General features: G+C 44.7%; 1 protein-coding gene across 4 annotated transcripts in view; it reads right to left on the reverse strand.

Moving 5' to 3' along the window:
* Nucleotides 1-18,963, reverse strand: part of DNAH11 (dynein axonemal heavy chain 11) — a 383,233-nt gene that overhangs the window by 69,017 nt on the left and 295,253 nt on the right. For all 4 annotated transcript variants that reach the window (XM_068235964.1, XM_068235965.1, XM_068235967.1 and 1 more), the window contains one exon: nt 13,463-13,585. In XM_068235964.1, the coding sequence (XP_068092065.1) occupies nt 13,463-13,585 (123 nt within the window). The remainder of the gene's footprint in view (nt 1-13,462; nt 13,586-18,963) is intronic.

Genomic DNA, 18,963 nt, shown 5'->3' on the forward strand with positions numbered 1-18,963 from the left:
CTATATCTCACCTCTCTGCACAGTTCACAGCAGAAGCTGTTCAGTTGTGCATTATTTGTACCGTATATACTCATATATAAGCCGCCCCGCATACAAAGCCAAGGTACCCACTTTTCCCTCAGAAACCAGGATAAAGTGATTGACTCGTGTTTAAGTCCCCCCCCCCCCCCCAGTATAGCCCCCTCCACAGTAGCCAGATGTTCCCCCAGTACAAGTCAGCACCTGTCCCCATAGCCAGATTCGCCACAAGGATGAATCCCTGATCATTGTACCGCTTACACGTTGCTTGCACGCTCTGCTCCACAAGCCGGGGACACAGGTAGTATTCAGCAGCGCACTCTGCACACCACGTTGTGGGGGATGGGGGCCACGGACACAGCAAGGAGCCAGCTGGCAAGAGCAGAATTACTAGTGCACAATCCTTACCCTCCTCTGCCAGTAACAAAACCTGCTCCACCATCGGTTCTGCTCAACTGACTCGCATATAAGCCGAGGGGGTAACATTGCAGCACATTTTTTGTGCTGAAAAGTTAGACTTATACGCAAATATATACAGTACTTTCCAATCAACAGAAAACAAAATAGGGCAAGCACCATCGCATGATCATAACAAATAAAAAAACCCTCAAAATAATAATAAATGCTACAGAACAGGTAGTGTGCAAAAAGACTCAGTTCACAGAATGTCCACCAAAGGAAAGAAACAGTAGATCCTATAGAAACCGCACCAGAACAACCAATTCAAATATATATAAAGAGCTTTTATTAGTACAAAAATCTAAGGGTAACAATTAAAGGGAACCAGAGACGTTGGAGGAAAGCTTCTATGCATACCTGGGGCTTCCTCCAGCCCCATACGCACGGATCGCTCCAACGCCGCTGTCCTCCGCTGCCTGGATCCGCCGGTGCCGGGTCCCGTCATTACCGCCAGTCGGCCGGCAGACTCGGCCAATTGTCCGCATCACAGGGGGCTCCCTCCATATAAATACGCGTGAGGCGGCATACTGCGCAGCCGCATGCGTACGGGTATGGAGGGAGCCCCTGTGATGCAGACAATTGGCCGCGTCCGCCGGAAGTGACGGGACCCGGTACCACGATACAGGAAGCGGAGGATGGCGGCGTGGGAGTGATCCAGGCTTATGGGGCTGGAAGAAGCCCCAGGTATGTATAAAAGCTTTTTCTATTTTTAATGAACGTTCCTCTCTGGTTCCCTTTAAGAACCATTAAAAACAGATGACAGGCAAGGGTACACAAAACATGATAAGGCATGCGATTGCACGATCAAAAATAATTCCCAGCTCTGAACCTCATAATTGATACAATCACCATGTTACATAATGCAATGGCAAGAGTAAAGCAGAAGTACTAATATGCTGGAGACCAAGGGGGAGAAGGGGGAAGTGAAAAAATAAAGGATGAGGAATGAACACCTGTGCCCAAACAATGCAATGAAACCAAAATGCAAAAAAAAAAATCACAAAGTAACAGTGAATTGGTGATGGAAAGTGCCCAAAGTAATGGAGATTGGACGGTTGTTTGCCTCTGTGAAAGAGGAAAGGAGGCGCAAAGCCAGCAATTTTCATTTTTTCACTTCACCTTTTTCCCCCCTTAGTTTTCAGCATATTGGCACTTGCACTTCAGGGCCTGTACACACTGCTGCGCTTGCGCTGCATTTTTAAAAACGCATGCGTTTTTAAAATAGCAAGGTTTTTTGAAAAATAATGAAAATCGTGATGACCTGTACACACTGGTGCGATGCGTTTTAGAGAAACGCAATCGCAGTGCCGGCTGCGCTTTTTTAAGCGCATCGCTTGAAAAACGCATGAAGAAAAACGCAATGTAATGCAATTCTATTGCGTTTTTCAGAAGTCAGTATCCCAGAAGACTTCAATTTCCTGCTTCCTGTTGAAATGTAAACTAGAAAAAAAAAACAGCAATTATAAGAAAGGTACAGACTAACCAGCAAGCTCATGGTGACCCAGAACTCATTGGAGTGTGTGAGGGGCTACAATGGTCCTAAAAAACCCCTAACTAAGATGTTAAGAAAAACAAAAGTTTGCTTTCTTAAAACAGAAAGAATTTGCGATAATTCAGGTTGGAGTGAGCTAGAGATGTCTCCCAGTGCAACACTGCTGAATAGGTGTGTTTAGCTTCTAAGGGTGACAATGGATAATTTGCATATATTCAGCAGTAAAAAAATGTGTCACCAAGCGCCAGGGGTCCTCTATTCTATACAGCAGCGTGTTGGTTGGGGGCTCTCTTTAACCCTCAGAAGGTAATAAAAGATTGATAAATTGACCCAACACGCGCTAAAAGCTCAATAGTACCTTTATTAAAGGATTAAAAGGTCAGATAAACCGATCAAATGAGGTCACACTCTTGGTCCAATCACTCACTCTCACAGTCCTTCACACACACACCTACAATAGAAGGGCCCTTCTATACTTTGCTTATAAAGGTGTGCACAGAAAAAAGTAAAAAAATGGATAAAAAATTCCAACAATTCCAATTTAAGGTATAAGGCTCATTTAGATCTGCCAAGAAGCGTTTCTGTTATGTCCCCTCATTAGATGATAGCTTTACAGTCATCTGTTCCGTAATTTTAAAACTTGGAATGTGTCTCAAAGGAAAACAGGGGTATTTATGCACTTACAGGTCCGTATTGAAACCGCTCACAGCTCCGCTGATATGATAGTTCTTACCACCATAGAATATCTGGTAGCAAACAGTCTCGGCATTGCTGTACACGCCAGTGGTTCAATGCGGCATACGTCACTTCCGTATGTAAGATGCACGGGTCCGCTCGCCGCACTTCCGCCCAGCTGGCTGCTCACACTCGGCTATGGGTGACGTCACCACTGGAGATCCCCGGACCTTCGTTTGCAGGCTGCCGTTGTGCGCTACGGCGACCCGCCTTGAGTCCACGATCTCTGCCTTTCTTTTACAATTAACCCTTGCGTCTCAACGCGTTTCAGCCCAAAAGCGTGGGCCTTCTTCAGGAGAATTTGCTTGAGGTTATCTGGCCAGGACTCAAGGCGGGTCGCCATAGCGCGCAACGGCAGCCTGCAAACGAAGGTCAGGGGATCTCCAGTGGTGACGTCACCCATAGCCGAGTGTGAGCAGCCAGCTGGGCGGAAGTGCGGCGAGCGGACCCATGCATCTGACATACGGAAGTGACATATGCTCAGTCGGGGATTTTATCAGGGCTGATAAGAAGCAGGCTGAACAGTGAAGAATGAAACAGAGAGCAGGGTAGGTATTTTCTCTAATGTTCCCACTGATATATATGGTAAAATACATGAGGGTGCTTCGTCTCTGGTTCACTTTAATTCCAGTCTGTTCGAAGGATAAGGTCTTAACCCTTTCCAAATTTTTTTCTCAGATCACCCACATCCCCCCCAGCACTTACTTGTGTGTGGAAAAGGGGGGTTTCACATGGGTGTGGGTAGGTGACCCAGCCATCAGCTTGTGCACTGTAGCTTTGCCTTGCATGGCACATGACCCAGCATAATGACACAGCTCTGAAGTGTGCTGGGGTGGTTGGCTATGCTGTTTTAATGTAGCACAAAAAGGCACCATTTTTTCATGACTCAGCTGCTTGGAAAGGACAGTACTCTACCAGGCACTACCTTTCTTAATGGCACTCATCAAAAATACTTTTTATCAGACACAGCAACTGGACAAGATGAGTTTTTAGCATTTTTCCAGCTGAGATTGGCATACACAGAGCCATAGTGTATATACTGAGGCTGGTTGAGCCGAAATGTTCGTAATTTCGCATTACTATAATTACGCATGCGAAATTTGCGATTACGATGCGAAATTAGCGTAGCGAAATTGCCATTAAAATCGTAATTGAAAATACCGTAAGCGTAATTTTCAACGCGAAATTTCGCGTTTCGTTCATGCCGTAATTTCGCATTAAACGCTACCGTAATTTCGCATTAAACCGTAACGCTCCGTATAATATAAAAAAGCCGCCGACTTTAAGGGTTAATAGCAAAGCCCCCTTAAATGCTAAGAGCCTCAAATTTGGAGAATATATTAAGGAGATCAGGAGGAATAAGAGGAAATTTTTTTTTTCAAAAAGACCTTATAGTTTTTGAGAAAATCGATGTTAAAGTTTCAAAGTAAAAATGTATACATTTAAAAACCCGCCGACTTTAACGGTTAATAGCAAAGCCTGCTTAAAGTTTAGGAACACCAAATTCCTAGGGTATATTAAGGGGATCAGTGGGAATAAGAGGAAACATTTTTTTTTCAAAAAGACCTTATAGTTTTTGAGAAAATCGATTTTTAAGTTTCAAGGGCAAAAATGTCTTTTAAATGCGGAAAATGTCAGTTTTTTTTGCACAGGTAACAATAGTGTATTATTTTCATAGATTCCCCCAAGTGGGAAGAGTTTTACTTACTTCGTTCTGAGTGTGGGAAATATAAAAAAAAAAACGACGTGGGGTCCCCCCTCCCAGACCTCTTTAACCCCTTGTCCCCCATGCAGGCCGGGATAGCCAGAATGCGGAGCACCGGCCGCGTGGGGCTCCGCACCCTGACTATACCAGCCCGCATGGTCCATGGATTGGGGGGTCTCGGAAGGGGAGGGGCAGCCAAGCTTTCCCCTCCCCCTCCGAGCCCTTGTCCAATCCAAGGACAAGGGGCTCTTCTCCACCTCCGATGGGCGGTGGAGGAGGAGGCCGCGATTTCCTGGGTGGGGGGTTCATGGTGGAATCTGGGAGTCCCCTTTAAAAAGGGGTCCCCCAGATGCCCACCCCCCCTCCCAGGAGAAATGAGTATAGAGGTACTTGTACCCCTTACCCATTTCCTTTAAGAGTTAAAAGTAAATAAACACACAAACACATAGAAAAAGTATTTTAATTGAACAAAAAACATAACCACGAAAAAAGTCCTTTAATATTCTTAATTAACCATTAATACTTACCTGTCCCTTTAAATAAATGATCCCACGCAATATCCTTGGAAATGTTCTATCAGTTACAATGTAACAAAGTTATTACAATGTAACACCTTTGTTACATTGTAACTACGCCGCACCCGACGTCACTCACCGCCGCCGCCGCGTCTGTGCTGCAGGACCCGACAGAGCTCTGAGCTATAGCTCAGAGCTCTCTAAGCATCTTTGTATTTGGGCTCCAAGGAGCCCCATTGGTCCTTAGCAGACCAATGGGGTTCCTTCTGATTTGAAGGAACCCCATTGGTCTGCTAAGGACCAATGGGGCTCCTTGGAGCCCAAATACAAAGATGCTTCTCAGAGCTCTGAGCTATATAGCTCAGAGCTCTGTCGGGAATGTGTGCAGGACGCTAAGTCCCCGCCGGCTCCGCTGCCCTCCCCGCCTCTCCCACATGTCACCCACATGTCACCCACATGTGGGTGACATGTGGGTGACAGATGTGGGCGGGGTGGACAGCGGGAGCTGCGGGGACTTAGCGTCCTGCACGGACCCGACAGAGCTCTGAGCTATATAGCTCAGAGCTCAGAGAAGCATCTTTGTATTTGGGCTCCAAGGAGCCCCATTGGTCCTTAGCAGACCAATGGGGTTCCTTCAAATCAGAAGGAACCCCATTGGTCTGCTAAGGACCAATGGGGCTCCTTGGAGCCAAAATACAAAGATGCTTCTCAGAGCTCTGAGCTATATAGCTCAGAGCTCTGTCGGGAATGTGTGCAGCGCAGACGCGTATGCGGCGGCTGAGCGGCGAGTGACGTCGGGTGCGGCGTAGTTACAATGTAACAAAGTTGTTACATTGTAATAACTTTGTTACATTGTAACTGATAGAACATGTCCGAGGATATTGCGTGGGATCATTTATTTAAAGGGACAGGTAAGTATTAATGGTTAATTAAGAATATTAAAGGACTTTTTTCGTGGTTATGTTTTTTGTTCAATTAAAATACTTTTTCTATGTGTTTGTGTGTTTATTTACTTTTAACTCTTAAAGGAAATGGGTAAGGGGTACAAGTACCTCTATACTCATTTCTCCTGGGAGGGGGGGTGGGCATCTGGGGGACCCCTTTTTAAAGGGGACTCCCAGATTCCACCATGAACCCCCCACCCAGGAAATCGCGGCCTCCACCTCCACCGCCCATCGGAGGTGGAGAAGAGCCCCTTGTCCTTGGATTGGACAAGGGCTCGGAGGGGGAGGGGAAAGCTTGGCTGCCCCTCCCCTTCCGAGACCCCCCAATCCATGGACCATGCGGGCTGGTATAGTCAGGGTGCGGAGCCCCACGCGGCCGGTGCTCCGCATTCTGGCTATCCCAGCCTGCATGGGGGACAAGGGGTTAAAGAGGTGTGGGAGGGGGGACCCCACGTCGTTTTTTTTTATATTTCCCACACTCAGAACGAAGTAAGTAAAACTCTTCCCACTTGGGGGAATCTATGAAAATAATACACTATTGTTACCTGTGCAAAAAAAACTGACATTTTCCGCATTTAAAAGACATTTTTGCCCTTGAAACTTAAAAATCGATTTTCTCAAAAACTATAAGGTCTTTTTGAAAAAAATGTTTCCTCTTATTCCCACTGATCCCCTTAATATACCCTAGGAATTTGGTGTTCCTAAACTTTAAGCAGGCTTTGCTATTAACCGTTAAATTCGGCGGGTTTTTAAATGTATACATTTTTACTTTGAAACTTTAACATCGATTTTCTCAAAAACTATAAGGTCTTTTTGAAAAAAAAAAAAATTTCCTCTTATTCCTCCTGATCTCCTTAATATATTCTCCAAATTTGAGGCTCTTAGCATTTAAGGGGGCTTTGCTATTAACCCTTAAAGTCGGCGGCTTTTTTATATTATACGGAGCGTTACGGATTAACGCGAAATTACGGTAGCGTTTAATGCGAAATTACGGCATGAACAAATACCCATTGTAATGCGAAAATTACGCGAAAATTACGCTTACGCGAAATTTCGCGAAATCCTTCTTTATTACGATTATGTACTTACGGCCATAATCGTAATTAAACTAATTACGCGAAATTTCGCGAAATCGTAATTAGGTCATTACGTTCATCTCTAAGCCACTACTATAAAATCAGTAGTGCTGAAAATAAGTAATTTCTATACTGTATATACTGTATAACTGATCAGTGCATTATTAGAAAACATTTTAAAACTTCTGCAGCCGACAACTTTTAAAGAATATAATATATTTAAATGCTATAAATTACAAAGGTTAATCCCTGTTAAATGTTTAATCCAAGTAAAATACATGGGATTCTATCTGGATCAAGGCAGAGTACATTATGCACTTGTGCTGTGATTTGTTTGCATTTCTGCCACCAGATGGCGCAGGTGTTATGAGAGAGAAGTGTACATGCACAAGAAAAAGAATATCCATTCTATATGAAAAAACAGAAAATAATGAGTACTTATACTGTATTTGTATTTTCATTTACTTTGTGAAAACATTTCAAAGCAATATATAATATGCACTTTAACTAGGTTAAGTATAAAGCCATATTGGCCCGTAGTTAATAACTACAAAGTAATGTATTTAATGATACCTAGTGATATTCCAGATGACACAGCTATATGTATAAAGACTAAAAACCCTTCTCCAGGGTGATTTTTTTATGAGACTCATCCCTTGCCTCCTCACCCAACAGTGATAATAAGACATGTGGTCACAAACTGTTAAATACTTAAAATACAGCATTAGGCTATGCAATCATGAGACCATTCTGCTGCTGCTCAGTGCCTTCTACAGGCTGGGGAGTGTAGCCTTCTGGGAGAAGGAGGTGTGGCTGAGCTGCCACTCAACATAACTCCAAATCAGGATGCTAGACGGGCAGTACCATCACAGCAGGGGTTATAATTAAAGAGACACTGAAGCGAAAAAAAAATATGATATAGTGAATTGGTTGTGTACTATGAATAATTACTAGAAGATTAGCAGCAAAGAAAATTTTTTCATACGTTTATTTTCAGGTATATAGTGTTTTTTCTAACATTGCATTATTCTATAATATGTGCACATTACACAACACTCAGCATTCAAAATGATTCTTTCAGAGCAGTCTGTGAAGTAATGACCTCTCCTCTAGCAGAGAAAAAGTAAACAGTTCACTTACAGTTGAGATAATAAAAGTCAGATAACAGCCCTCTCCACGACTAACTTAGTCGGAGAGCTTAATGGCTTGTTTGCATAGAGATAACAACTGGAGTTTCTCAACTCTTCCTGTACTGGAAACAATTAGACTGATGTATCTGATCTTAATGTTTTATTTCTTAGCTGTACTACACATACAAATCATAATATCATAATTTTTTTTTCGCTTCAGTGTCTCTTTAAACCAGGCCAGTGCTCCTTGAAGGACCTGTGCCCTCCTCTGCACAATATTTGCTGAACTTACTGAATCTTCTACTGACTTTATGTGGCAGCAATTTGACATGTGGCACACACTTTGCCTAAGCCACCCACAGGACTACGACCATTGTCTTGAATCTAACGCTATTTGTCGATATGGACACTTTACTTTGACTTTATGTTTGTTTTAGGTTTATGTAGATTATTGTATTCTAACTTCATTTTGCAGCCATACTGTACCATCTACTGCCCACTTTCGATATATGTAAATATGCTCAATAGGACGTTGGCTCTTGTACCTGTTCCTCTACTCATGTCCACATTAGATAAAATGTGTATGGCTTTTTGCTATTGTATTCTCTCTGTAAATGTTTACCTTAATAAAAATCAAAGTTGGAAAAAAAAAATCCAGCTGAAGAGGGTTGAATATTGGAGTTGACTTATACACGAGGTCGACTTGTATTCGAATATATACGGTATCTTGCTCTATAGTAGCCTCGGGCTGTGTCCTCCAGAGAAGATAAGTAAACAAACCAGCAGAGAATAAAGAAAACAACCTCAGAAAGACAGAAACATTTGTGTACTAGAGCTGTACAAAAGTTTAATACCATCCAAAAAGCAGCATCTACTGGGACACTATAGTCACTGCGTACCATGCCCTTCAAACAAACAGCGGCACTGAGCACTCTAAGAACACATCTTTTATTCAGATACCAGAAAAAGGCACTAGAGCAGGACTCATCAGACTGAGCTGTAGAATAGGCGAGCCGTACATTCTGGAGTATTAAAAACTGCATGGCACAGGAAAAAGCCTTGTAAAATAACACTTTTCATGATTTACATGAATTTAAAGGAGTACTGTAACCATAAAAAAAAGTTCATGTTCCTGGACTTCTACCGCCCAACACCCCCCCCCCCCCCCCCCCCCCCCCCCCGTTAGACGTCCTGTGCCCACGCCGTTACTCTACGATCCTCTGGTCCCAGTCACGGCTCGCTTCCAGTTTTTGCGACTTTAATGTCGCAAACAACTGTGCCTGCATGGCCCTGGCTGCACAGGTCTTCGCTGACGGGTTGGAGATCCAGCTCTATGGGGTGGGCGGGATGGCGCAGGGAGGGGGGAATCATGTATCTAGCGCTATGCTAGCTACATGATGAAAAAAAAATAGGTTAAAAAAAACCACCCGCGGCCGAGCGCCGCAAAGAAATAGAACGCCAGGGTGGTTAAAGTACAGCTGATGTAATTTTTATTTTTTTAAAAAGGTAAATACGTACCTCAGTTAGGGATGATCAATAAGATGCAAATAATTTCTTCTAACAATCACATTTCATAAAAATTATATGCAGCTTGAACTTGGACCAATAAATAAATGACCGGAAGTTATTATGATTGGTTCAATGTCAAGCTGCAAATAATTTATATGAGTCGGAGTTGAGGAGTCTGAGCAATTTTTGAGTACCTGGAGTTGGTGGTTTCATCAACTGAGGAGTCGGATGATTTTTGTACCCACTCCATAGCCCTGCAAGGGCTGTGCAGTTGGAGATGTGAATTTGGAGCAATTTTGGGGTATCTGGAGTCGAAGTCAGTGGTTTCATAAACTGAAGAGTCGATTTTTTTGTACCAACTCCACATCCCTGATCTCATTGATCATCCCCACTCAATAGTTGAAAGCCTTTGGATAGGTCAGATGCATCCTGGATCCTTGTAGAGCCCACTGTTCCAGAGCTGGGTTGCTCTGAACAAATGCATCTGGACTTGGGAAGCTCGAGTTAGATCAGCACATTTATTTCTCCATGCACAAGTGCTTTGGTCTGCCGGTCATGCCCAGTCCTAATGCACTTGTCAAAACTTGAGAGCTCAGGCGGAATAAAACCTAATGAACTGGCAAAAGTCAAATAGGTATAGAGGGACTTTACACTTGAGTTGCCGGCGGATCTAGGAAACCAGTGGACTATCCACAGGCTTCCCACTATTGAGGTCAGGGCCGTTTTAAGCAACAATGGGGCCCCAGGGCAAAATAAACCTGGGGGGCCCCCCAAAATTTACCCCGGAACAAAAATCGGCATTAGGGGACCTTTTTTGCAGCTGGTATAACAGGGTGTGAAGTCCCAATCGGTCGGAGATCCACATTCTGGCTATCCCAGCCTGCATGGGGGACAAGGGGTTAAAAAGTTTCAGGAGGTGGGACCCCACATAATTTAAAAAAAAAAAAAAAAATTTCCCACACTCTAAACATAAAAAATTTTTTTGGGAAAATAGGAAAAAATGCCAGGGATCTTCATACAGCCATATTGCGGCTGTATAGCGATCCCTGGCCAAAGCGCTGCGGCTGCGTATAGACCCCCTGGAAACCCCATCAGGAAATTGATTGCGTTTTCGTTTGATGTATGTAAAATTACACTACCGTTAGGTTTGCTACTAAAAGTGACATTTACCACATTTAAAAGTATACTTTTTTCCTTTAAAAATTTAAAATCGATTTTCTCAAAAACTATAAGGTCTTTTTGAAAAATGGTTTTTTCCTCTTATTCCTAATGATCTCCTTAACATATCCTGCAAATTTAGGGTTTCTAGCATTTAAGGTGGATTTGCTATTAACCATTAAAGTTGACAGGTTTTTAAATGTGTATTTTTTTTTTCCCTTTGAAACTTTAAAATCGATTTTCTCCAAAACTATAAGGCCGATTTGAATTTTTTTTTCCTCTTGTAGCCACTGGGGGCCCCTACAAGCTCTGGGGCCCTGGGGCAGCTGCCTCCTTTGCCTTAATGGTAGCGCCGGCCCTGATTGAGGTAGGAATCATATTTATTTATTTATTTCAATCGCTCCAAGTGTACTCTTAGGCGCTTGAACAATCCACAATGTATGTATGTATGTATAGGGAACACTGAACCATAAATATAAGGCTTGTTCCCCAATAGAGCTGGATCTCCAACCCGCCAACCAGAGAGGACTGCACTGTATTCACTCTGGTGGTCTATTTGGAGAGCGGAGCAAATACATTTCATAAACGGACTTCACTGGAAACTGCATTCACATGTCCACAATTATCATACAGGTAGGGACTTGGCCTTCTTTGGACCGCAACAGATTGCAATAGATTCACTGCAGATTGATGTGTGTGTATGGATCTTATTATTAATAGTGGAGGATACATAAACATTTCCATTTTGTGATCCGTAAAACAGACAAAAAGTGTCAATTTTTTCGGCTCAAGTGTAAACCAAGCCAACCACGAGTTGATTGCACCCCAATATGCCAATAAATCCCTAAATCACACAGTAAAAGGCCATCACCCACTTCCCCCTGCACAGAGGTTTTCCAACATGTTTTATCAGACTTTCGATTGATAAACTGCTCAAAATCAATAGATAGAAAGTGAATCAACTGGACATGTTGAATAATCAACTGGCAGATTCAACCAATGCGATCAAACCAGGCAGAAATTGGTTGGGGGAATAAATACAGGCCAACCGTACATACTAAAGTCTTCTCTATACTTTAATTCTTTCCAATTCAATTTCAGGATCACAAGGGTGATCCAGAAATGGCTGTAGTGGTGGGGATCCAGAGGGTGTCTACCTTCAAGTCTAAAGCAAAGAGACGACCCCGGATCAGGCGGAGGGGTCAGGCTCAACAACAGTTTGCGAACTGTAACAACGTCCCCCTTGCACGCATTGCCAGTGTTATTATATGGCAGCAGGCTGGTGGAGGGGATTAACCTCCCTGGCATTCTGGGTAATGCGTAAGTACGCATTACCGTTTTTGTTAAATAATTTTTTTTGTTCATGTTGTAGCTAGCAATACGCTAGCTACAGCAGTACGGCCATACTTACGCGTCCCGCGAGAAGCGTGATTTCCTATCGCCGCTTCTCCCGTCGCCATGGTGATGATCGGACATGACGTCATCGACGTCATGGGGAGTTCCGATCCTTCCCATAGCGCAGTCTGGCGGTGATTTGCCAGGCTGTGCTAGGCGTTTCGGGGGGGGGGGGGGTGTCAGCCCCTTTGGCGGCGCATCGCGGCGAATCAGCGGGGAGCAGCGGCGATTGGACAGAACATGTAGCTAGCAAAGTGCCCATCTAATTCCCCATCTAATCAGTAAGTGTAAGTCAGGGCTGTCAGCTTTGCCTGAACTGTGCCAAGCTGTGCCATTGTCTTGGGCTAATATGTAATCATTGGAGGTTAACCCTTTCTGTGCTCCCAGTATACCCTGAAATAAACATTGCAGGAGTGTTTGTAAGATTTTTGTAAGTTGTAATGAAGAAATGTTTTACTTTAGAGGTTATTATGCCTTTGCTTATCTTTTAGAGCAGAAGAGAAGTTCTGAGTTTAGATCCGCTTTAATGACTCTGTAACATTAAAAAGATCCCCTGGGGGGTACTCACCTCGGGTGGGGGAAGCCTCCGGATCCTAATGAGGCTTCCCACGCCGTCCTCTGTCCCACGGGGGTCTCGCCGCAGCCCTCCGAACAGCCGGCGACTGTGCCGACTGTCAGTTCAATATTTACCTTTGCTGGCTCCAGCGGGGGCGCTGTGGCGACTTTCTGCACGGAAATAGACGGAAATACCTGATCTCCGTCGGGTCTGCTCTACTGTGCAGGCGCCGGAAACTTGCGCCTGCGCAGTAGAGCAGACCCGACGGTGATCGGGTATTTCCGCCTACTTCGGCGCCGAGAGGCATCAGAGCGCCTGCGCAGGAGCCAGGAAGGTAAATATTGCGTCACGGCTGTACGGAGGGCTACAGCGAGACCCCCGAGGGACGCAGAACGGTGTGGGAAGCCTCATTAGGATCCTGAGGCTTCCCCCACCCGAGGTGAGTACCCCCCAGGGGCCGTTTTGTCGTTACAGTTCCTCTTTAAGGAGATTACCTCTCAGGACCTGTAATAGTAGCCTACCTATTAGAAGAAGAAAACAAGGCGGAGCATGGGCTACACCGCTTATATCTGGATTTCAAGTATTTGGCATTTCTGTCTTTCTTTCTTTTTGTTCTTCTAAACACATTTTTGCCATATTTTTACAGTGTTGATGGAGAGGGAATATGAAGGACAAGGCAATAATACACATAAACAGACTTAAAAACAGACTGATTAACTGAGTGGTCAGAGTTCAGGCTGCTACAGATGGTTGTCAGGACAACAACTTACCGGCCTCGTTTTATGGTGTTTCTACCCAAAAGAGGGTCAAGTACAGGATCAACGGCTTCATCCAGGTTTTCTATTAATACAGTATCACCAGATGCCAGTGCGTTTTCTATGGTATTCAGGTAGCTGGGAACATAGATGGAGGTATAATAATGAGTTAACACATACAGCTAATATATCTTTGTAAGGATCTGGAAGAAAAGCTGTTAATCTGAGCAATTACCCATGATTCTTAAGGTGGCCACTAATGGTACAATTTGCCAAATGTTTGGGACCACTAATATGACAAATATATATCCTAACCAATCCAATCAGATTGATGGGATCGATTAAAAAAAAATGGATCGATTTCATTAATCTGATCGGATTGGTTAGGAGATTTCTGTCCATTAGCTATCCAAACCAATTATTTCCGACCGCTCATGCAAAGAATTGTTCATAAACAATCAATTAATCAATTCGACAAATTGTATCGTTAGTGGCCACCTCTAGGCAGCCAAAAGTGATAGAAAAAAATTAAAAGTTTAGAACAGGAATTAACTGCAACCGAATGCTATCCAAAGCTAAACACTAGCAAAACCATATGAGTTTACATGCTTAAGATTATTTTATTATGCAAATATGTACCACATAAAATTGATTTTAAAACACAGACTACCGCTTTACAGACAGTTGACAGATAGATATTTAATAACTACAATGCTATGTACACTGTACAGAGCATTAATGTTCCATTTAGTCTCATTAAAATCCATAACCTACAAAGGACGTCTCATTTACCTTATACATATTAGGGGCAGAGCCAGTGAAAGGAAAATCGTTTGCCTCTGTTCACAGTATTAAATGCTCCATGGGGCTTTGAAAAGGAAATTATTGCATTTATAAGAAATCAAGTCAAGAATATTCATTTTTCTTTAAATATGGATGTCCTTATAAAAACAAGAATTGTACCCTTAGGATTGCTGCGGTCTTGTAAAGGCAAGAGTTAAATGCAGTCAAGATATTGCTTGTCAGCCACTTTTCTGTCAGACTAGAGACTGGTGTTTTTAGCTGGGCTCTTAAAGAGACACTGAAGCGAAAAATAATTATGATATAAGTTGGTTGTGTCGTACAGCTAAGAAATAAAGCATTAGGAGCAGAGACATAAGTCTAATAGTTGTTTCCAGTAAAGGAAGAGTTAAGAAACTCCAGTTGTCTATGCAAATTGCCATTGAGTTCCACGACTTTGAAAGTCGCAGAGAGCTCTGACTTCTGATTAGATTATCTCAACTGTATTATGTCTTTCTTTTGCAGAGAACAGTTCTGGACAGTTCAAAAGTTCATTGCCTGTTCTATTAAAATATTTAGAATGCTGTATAATGTGTAAACTGCAAATATTAGAGAATGATGCAATGTTATAAAAAAAAGCTGTATAACTGCAAATAAAGATATGAGAATATTATTTTTGCTACCAATGTTCTAGTTATTACCCCTACTACACAACCAATTCATGATATCATAATTTTTTTTTGCTTCAGTGTCTCTTTAAGTACCTTAATTAAGTCAAGTCACAGACATGCCCTTGTACACTAGTGGAGCTTATGGCGGCCACTAATCCAATCTTTTTCATCCAATTTTACCAAATCTATGTAGTATAAGGGTAAACTGAGTGAATATACTGAATGGATACATAGAAATGGTAAGATTGGATGAAAAAGATTGGATCATTAGTGGCCACCCGTAGCAAAAAGTGATAAAATCATTAAACCACCCCACCACAGACCTGCCAAAACACAATACCTCATGGGATGTTCATTCTTTACAGTACTTTTTGATGAAGGGCAAGAGTTACGGTATTTCATTTTTATAAACTACGGTTTAAAAAGGGTTAGATGTAGCACACCCGTGAACTTGTACATTAAAGTGAACCTATCAAAATAGAAACAAGGCAAATGTAACTGGTGAGTTTTTTGTTTTGTTTTTAGAGTATCTCCATTTTTTTTTTTTTAAGAATAAGGAAATGTTCTTCACATCATCTCTATGGAGACCACAACAGCCAAAAACTGTAAAATATAAAGTACTGGTACACATATATATGAGATGTCCTTTTTCTACAGAGTAACATGCACTGTAAATGCCTTTTTTTTCTTATAAATACAGCCTGGCTGGTTTCACACTGTAAATTGGTGTCAGCGATGTGGTGCATACCGCCTGCCGCACCGCCAAAAACAGGCCTTCAGGGAACACGGCGTCAGTGCACGGTGTTCCCTGTCTGGCCACCAGCCAAGTAGGAAGTGACGTGAGCGCGCAATGTGAGAAGTAGAGATGTCACGAACCTTCGCGGAAGGTTCGGTTCGCGTAAAAGTTCGCGAACCGCAATAGACTTCAATGGGGAGGCGAACTTTGAAGAATATAGAAAAAATTATGCTGGCCACAAAAGTGATGGAAAAGATGTTTCAAGGGGTCTAACACCTGGAGGGGGGCATGGCGGAGTGGGATACATGCCCAAAGTCCCGGGGAAAAATCTGGATTTGACACAAAGCAGCGTTTTAAAGGCAGAAATCACATTGAATGCTAAATTGCAGGCCTAAAGTGCTTTCAAACATCTTGCATGGGTATACATCAATCAGGGAGTGTAATTAGAGTTCTGCTTCACACTGACACACCAAACTCACTGTGTAACGCACCGCAAACAGCTGTTTGCGTAGTGACGGCCGTGCTGGACTGGTGCGCAACATGGCCAGAGTGTAGGCCGTGGCGTTTTTCAAGCCCATATGGTCGCCGGGCTGTGGTAGCTCAATGATAGAACAACAGTGACTGTCCAGCTGATCAAATTTGGTCTGACCACAATGAAGCAACGACCTTATTATCTTTTGTGTGCCACCCCCACCCAAGACACTCAAATAGCCGGCGGTCATTGCTTCATTGTGATACGCAAGCCCCTTCACCGTGGCAAGGTAATGATCACGAAGGGAGATGGGCACATGTACATGCCTTTTGTTTTTTTGTTGCAGCCGCCCGCAGTGCAGCCAGAAAAATTAGCCAGGCATGTACACGCACCAGAAAAACTAGTGTAGCGGCCGCTGCTAGCAGCGGCCTTAAAAATTCAGGAATCCGCCTAGAGTCCTGGACCCTGTTGGTGATGGCGGAGAAGGCAAGCGGCCTGCAGGCAGAGATGCTGTGTGTGGGGACTGACTAAGTCTTTGGTCGTGCAGTAGCCCTTCGTGATCCATTCCTCATTCATTTTGATAAAGGTCAGGTACTGAACACTGTCGTGACTTAGGCGACTTCTCTTCTCAGTAACTATGCCCCCAGCTGCACTGAAGGTCCTTTCTGACAGGACGCTTGCGGCAGGGCAAGAGAGAAGTTGTATGGCAAATTGGGACAGCTCTAGCCACAGGTCAAGCCTGTGCAACCAGTAGTCCAAGGGTTCATCGTCGCTTTTCGCAGTGTCTACATCCACACTCAAGGCCAGGTAGTCGGCTACCTGCCGGTCCAGGCGTTGGTGGAGGGTGGATCCGGAAGGACTATGGCGAGGAGTTGGACTAAAGAACGTCCGCATGTCCGACATCACCCTGAGATCGCTGGAGCGTCCTGTCCTTGCCTGCGTGGACTTGGGAGGAGGAGGGTTACTGCCAGTGGTACCTTGATTGCGTTGTGCAGCCACATCACCCTTAAACGCATTGTAAAGCATCATCAACAGCTTGTTCTGCAAGTGCTGCATCCTTTCCGCCTTGTGTTGAGTTGGTAACAGGTCCGCCACTTTGTGCCTGTACCGAGGGTCTAGTAGCGTGGCCACCCAGTACAGGTCATTCCCCTTGAGTTTTTTGATACGGGGGTCCTTCAACAGGCTGGACAACATGAAAGAGGACATCTGCACAAAGCTGGATGCAGATGTACTCTCCATCTCCTCTTGCTCTTCCTCAGTGATGGGATGCAACTCCTCTTCCTCCCCCCAGCCACGAACAATACCACGAGAACGTAGAGCAGCAGAAGCCCCCTGTGACGGCTGCCGCGGTTGTTCTTCTTCCGCCGCCTCTTCCTCCTCCACAGAAACACCTTCCTCATCATCACCATCATCAGAGTCTGACTCCTCTCCTTCCCCACACGACTTCTCTTCTTCCTCCTCCTCCTCCTCCCCCCTCTGTGCTGCCACAGGTGTTGTAGGAACATCAGGTTCCGGTGTAAATGGCTCCCATGACTCCTGCTGCCGTAACTCTTCTCGTTCACGCTCCTCCACAGCTGTATCCACCACTCTACGCACGGCACGCTCCAGGAAGTAGGCGTAGGGGATCAAGTCGCTGATGGTGCCCTCAGCGCGACTCACCAGTTTGGTCACCTCCTCAAAGGGCTCCACGACCCTACATGCATTTCGCATCAGTGTCCAGTTGTTGGGCCACAACATCCCCATCCTCCCAGATTGTGTCCTTGTACTGTAATGATACAGGTACTGGGTGACGGCTTTCTCCTGGTCTAGCAGGCGAGAGAACATCAACAGGGTGGAATTCCAGCGAGTCGGGCTATCGCAAATCAGACGTCTCACCGGCAAGTTGTTTCTACGCTGAATGTCCGCAAAGCGTGCCATGGCCTTGTAAGAGCGCCTGAAATGCCCACACAACTTCCTGGCCTGCTTTAGGACGTCCTCTAAGCCTGGGTACTTGGACACAAATCTTTGCACGACCAGATTCAGCACATGTGCCATGCAGGGTATGTGTGTCAGCTTTTCCAAATTCAATGCAGCAATGAGATTGCTGCCGTTGTCACACACCACGTTGCCGATCTCAAGCTTGTGCAGGGTCAGCCATTGCTCCACCTGTTTGTTAAGAGCAGCCAGGAGAGCTGCTCCAGTGTGACTCTCCGCTTTCAGGCAAGACATGTCTAACACTGCGTGACACCGTCGTACCTGGCATGCAGCATAGGCCCTGGGGTGCTGGGGCTGTGTAGCTGGAGAGGAGATCGTGGCACCAGCCAAGGAGGAGGAGGAGGATGACGACAGCGAAGCGGTGGTAGCAGGTGGAGAGGAGGTGGCTGGAGGCCTGCCTGCAAGCCGTGGAGGTGTGACAAGTCGGTCTTCTGTGCAGCCACGTACTCCCTGCTTGCTGCCATCGGTCACCAGGTTGACCCAATGGGCTGTGTATGTAATGTAGTGGCCCTGCCCGTGCTTGGCAGACCAGGCATTCGTGGTCAGGTGGACCCTTGATCCAACGCTGTGTGCCAGAGATGACACCACTTGCCTCTCAACTGCACTGTACAGTTTGGGTATGGCCTTTTGTGAAAAATAATTGCGGCCTGGTATCTTCCACTGCGGTGTACCAATGGCCACAAACTTACGGAAAGCCTCCGACTCCACCAGCTTGTATGGTAATAGCTGGCGAGCTAATAGTTCCTCCATGCCAGCTGTCAGAGGCAAGAGGGTGACTGGCAGACATTTGCTTCTTACACTCAAATACTTCCTTCACGGACAGCTGGGTACTGCTGTGGGCAGAGGAGAAGGAACCGCTGAAGGGAAGAGGCGGTGTGGAGGA

This window comes from Hyperolius riggenbachi, chromosome 5 (assembly GCF_040937935.1).
Source record: "Hyperolius riggenbachi isolate aHypRig1 chromosome 5, aHypRig1.pri, whole genome shotgun sequence".
NCBI lineage: Eukaryota > Metazoa > Chordata > Amphibia > Anura > Hyperoliidae > Hyperolius > Hyperolius riggenbachi.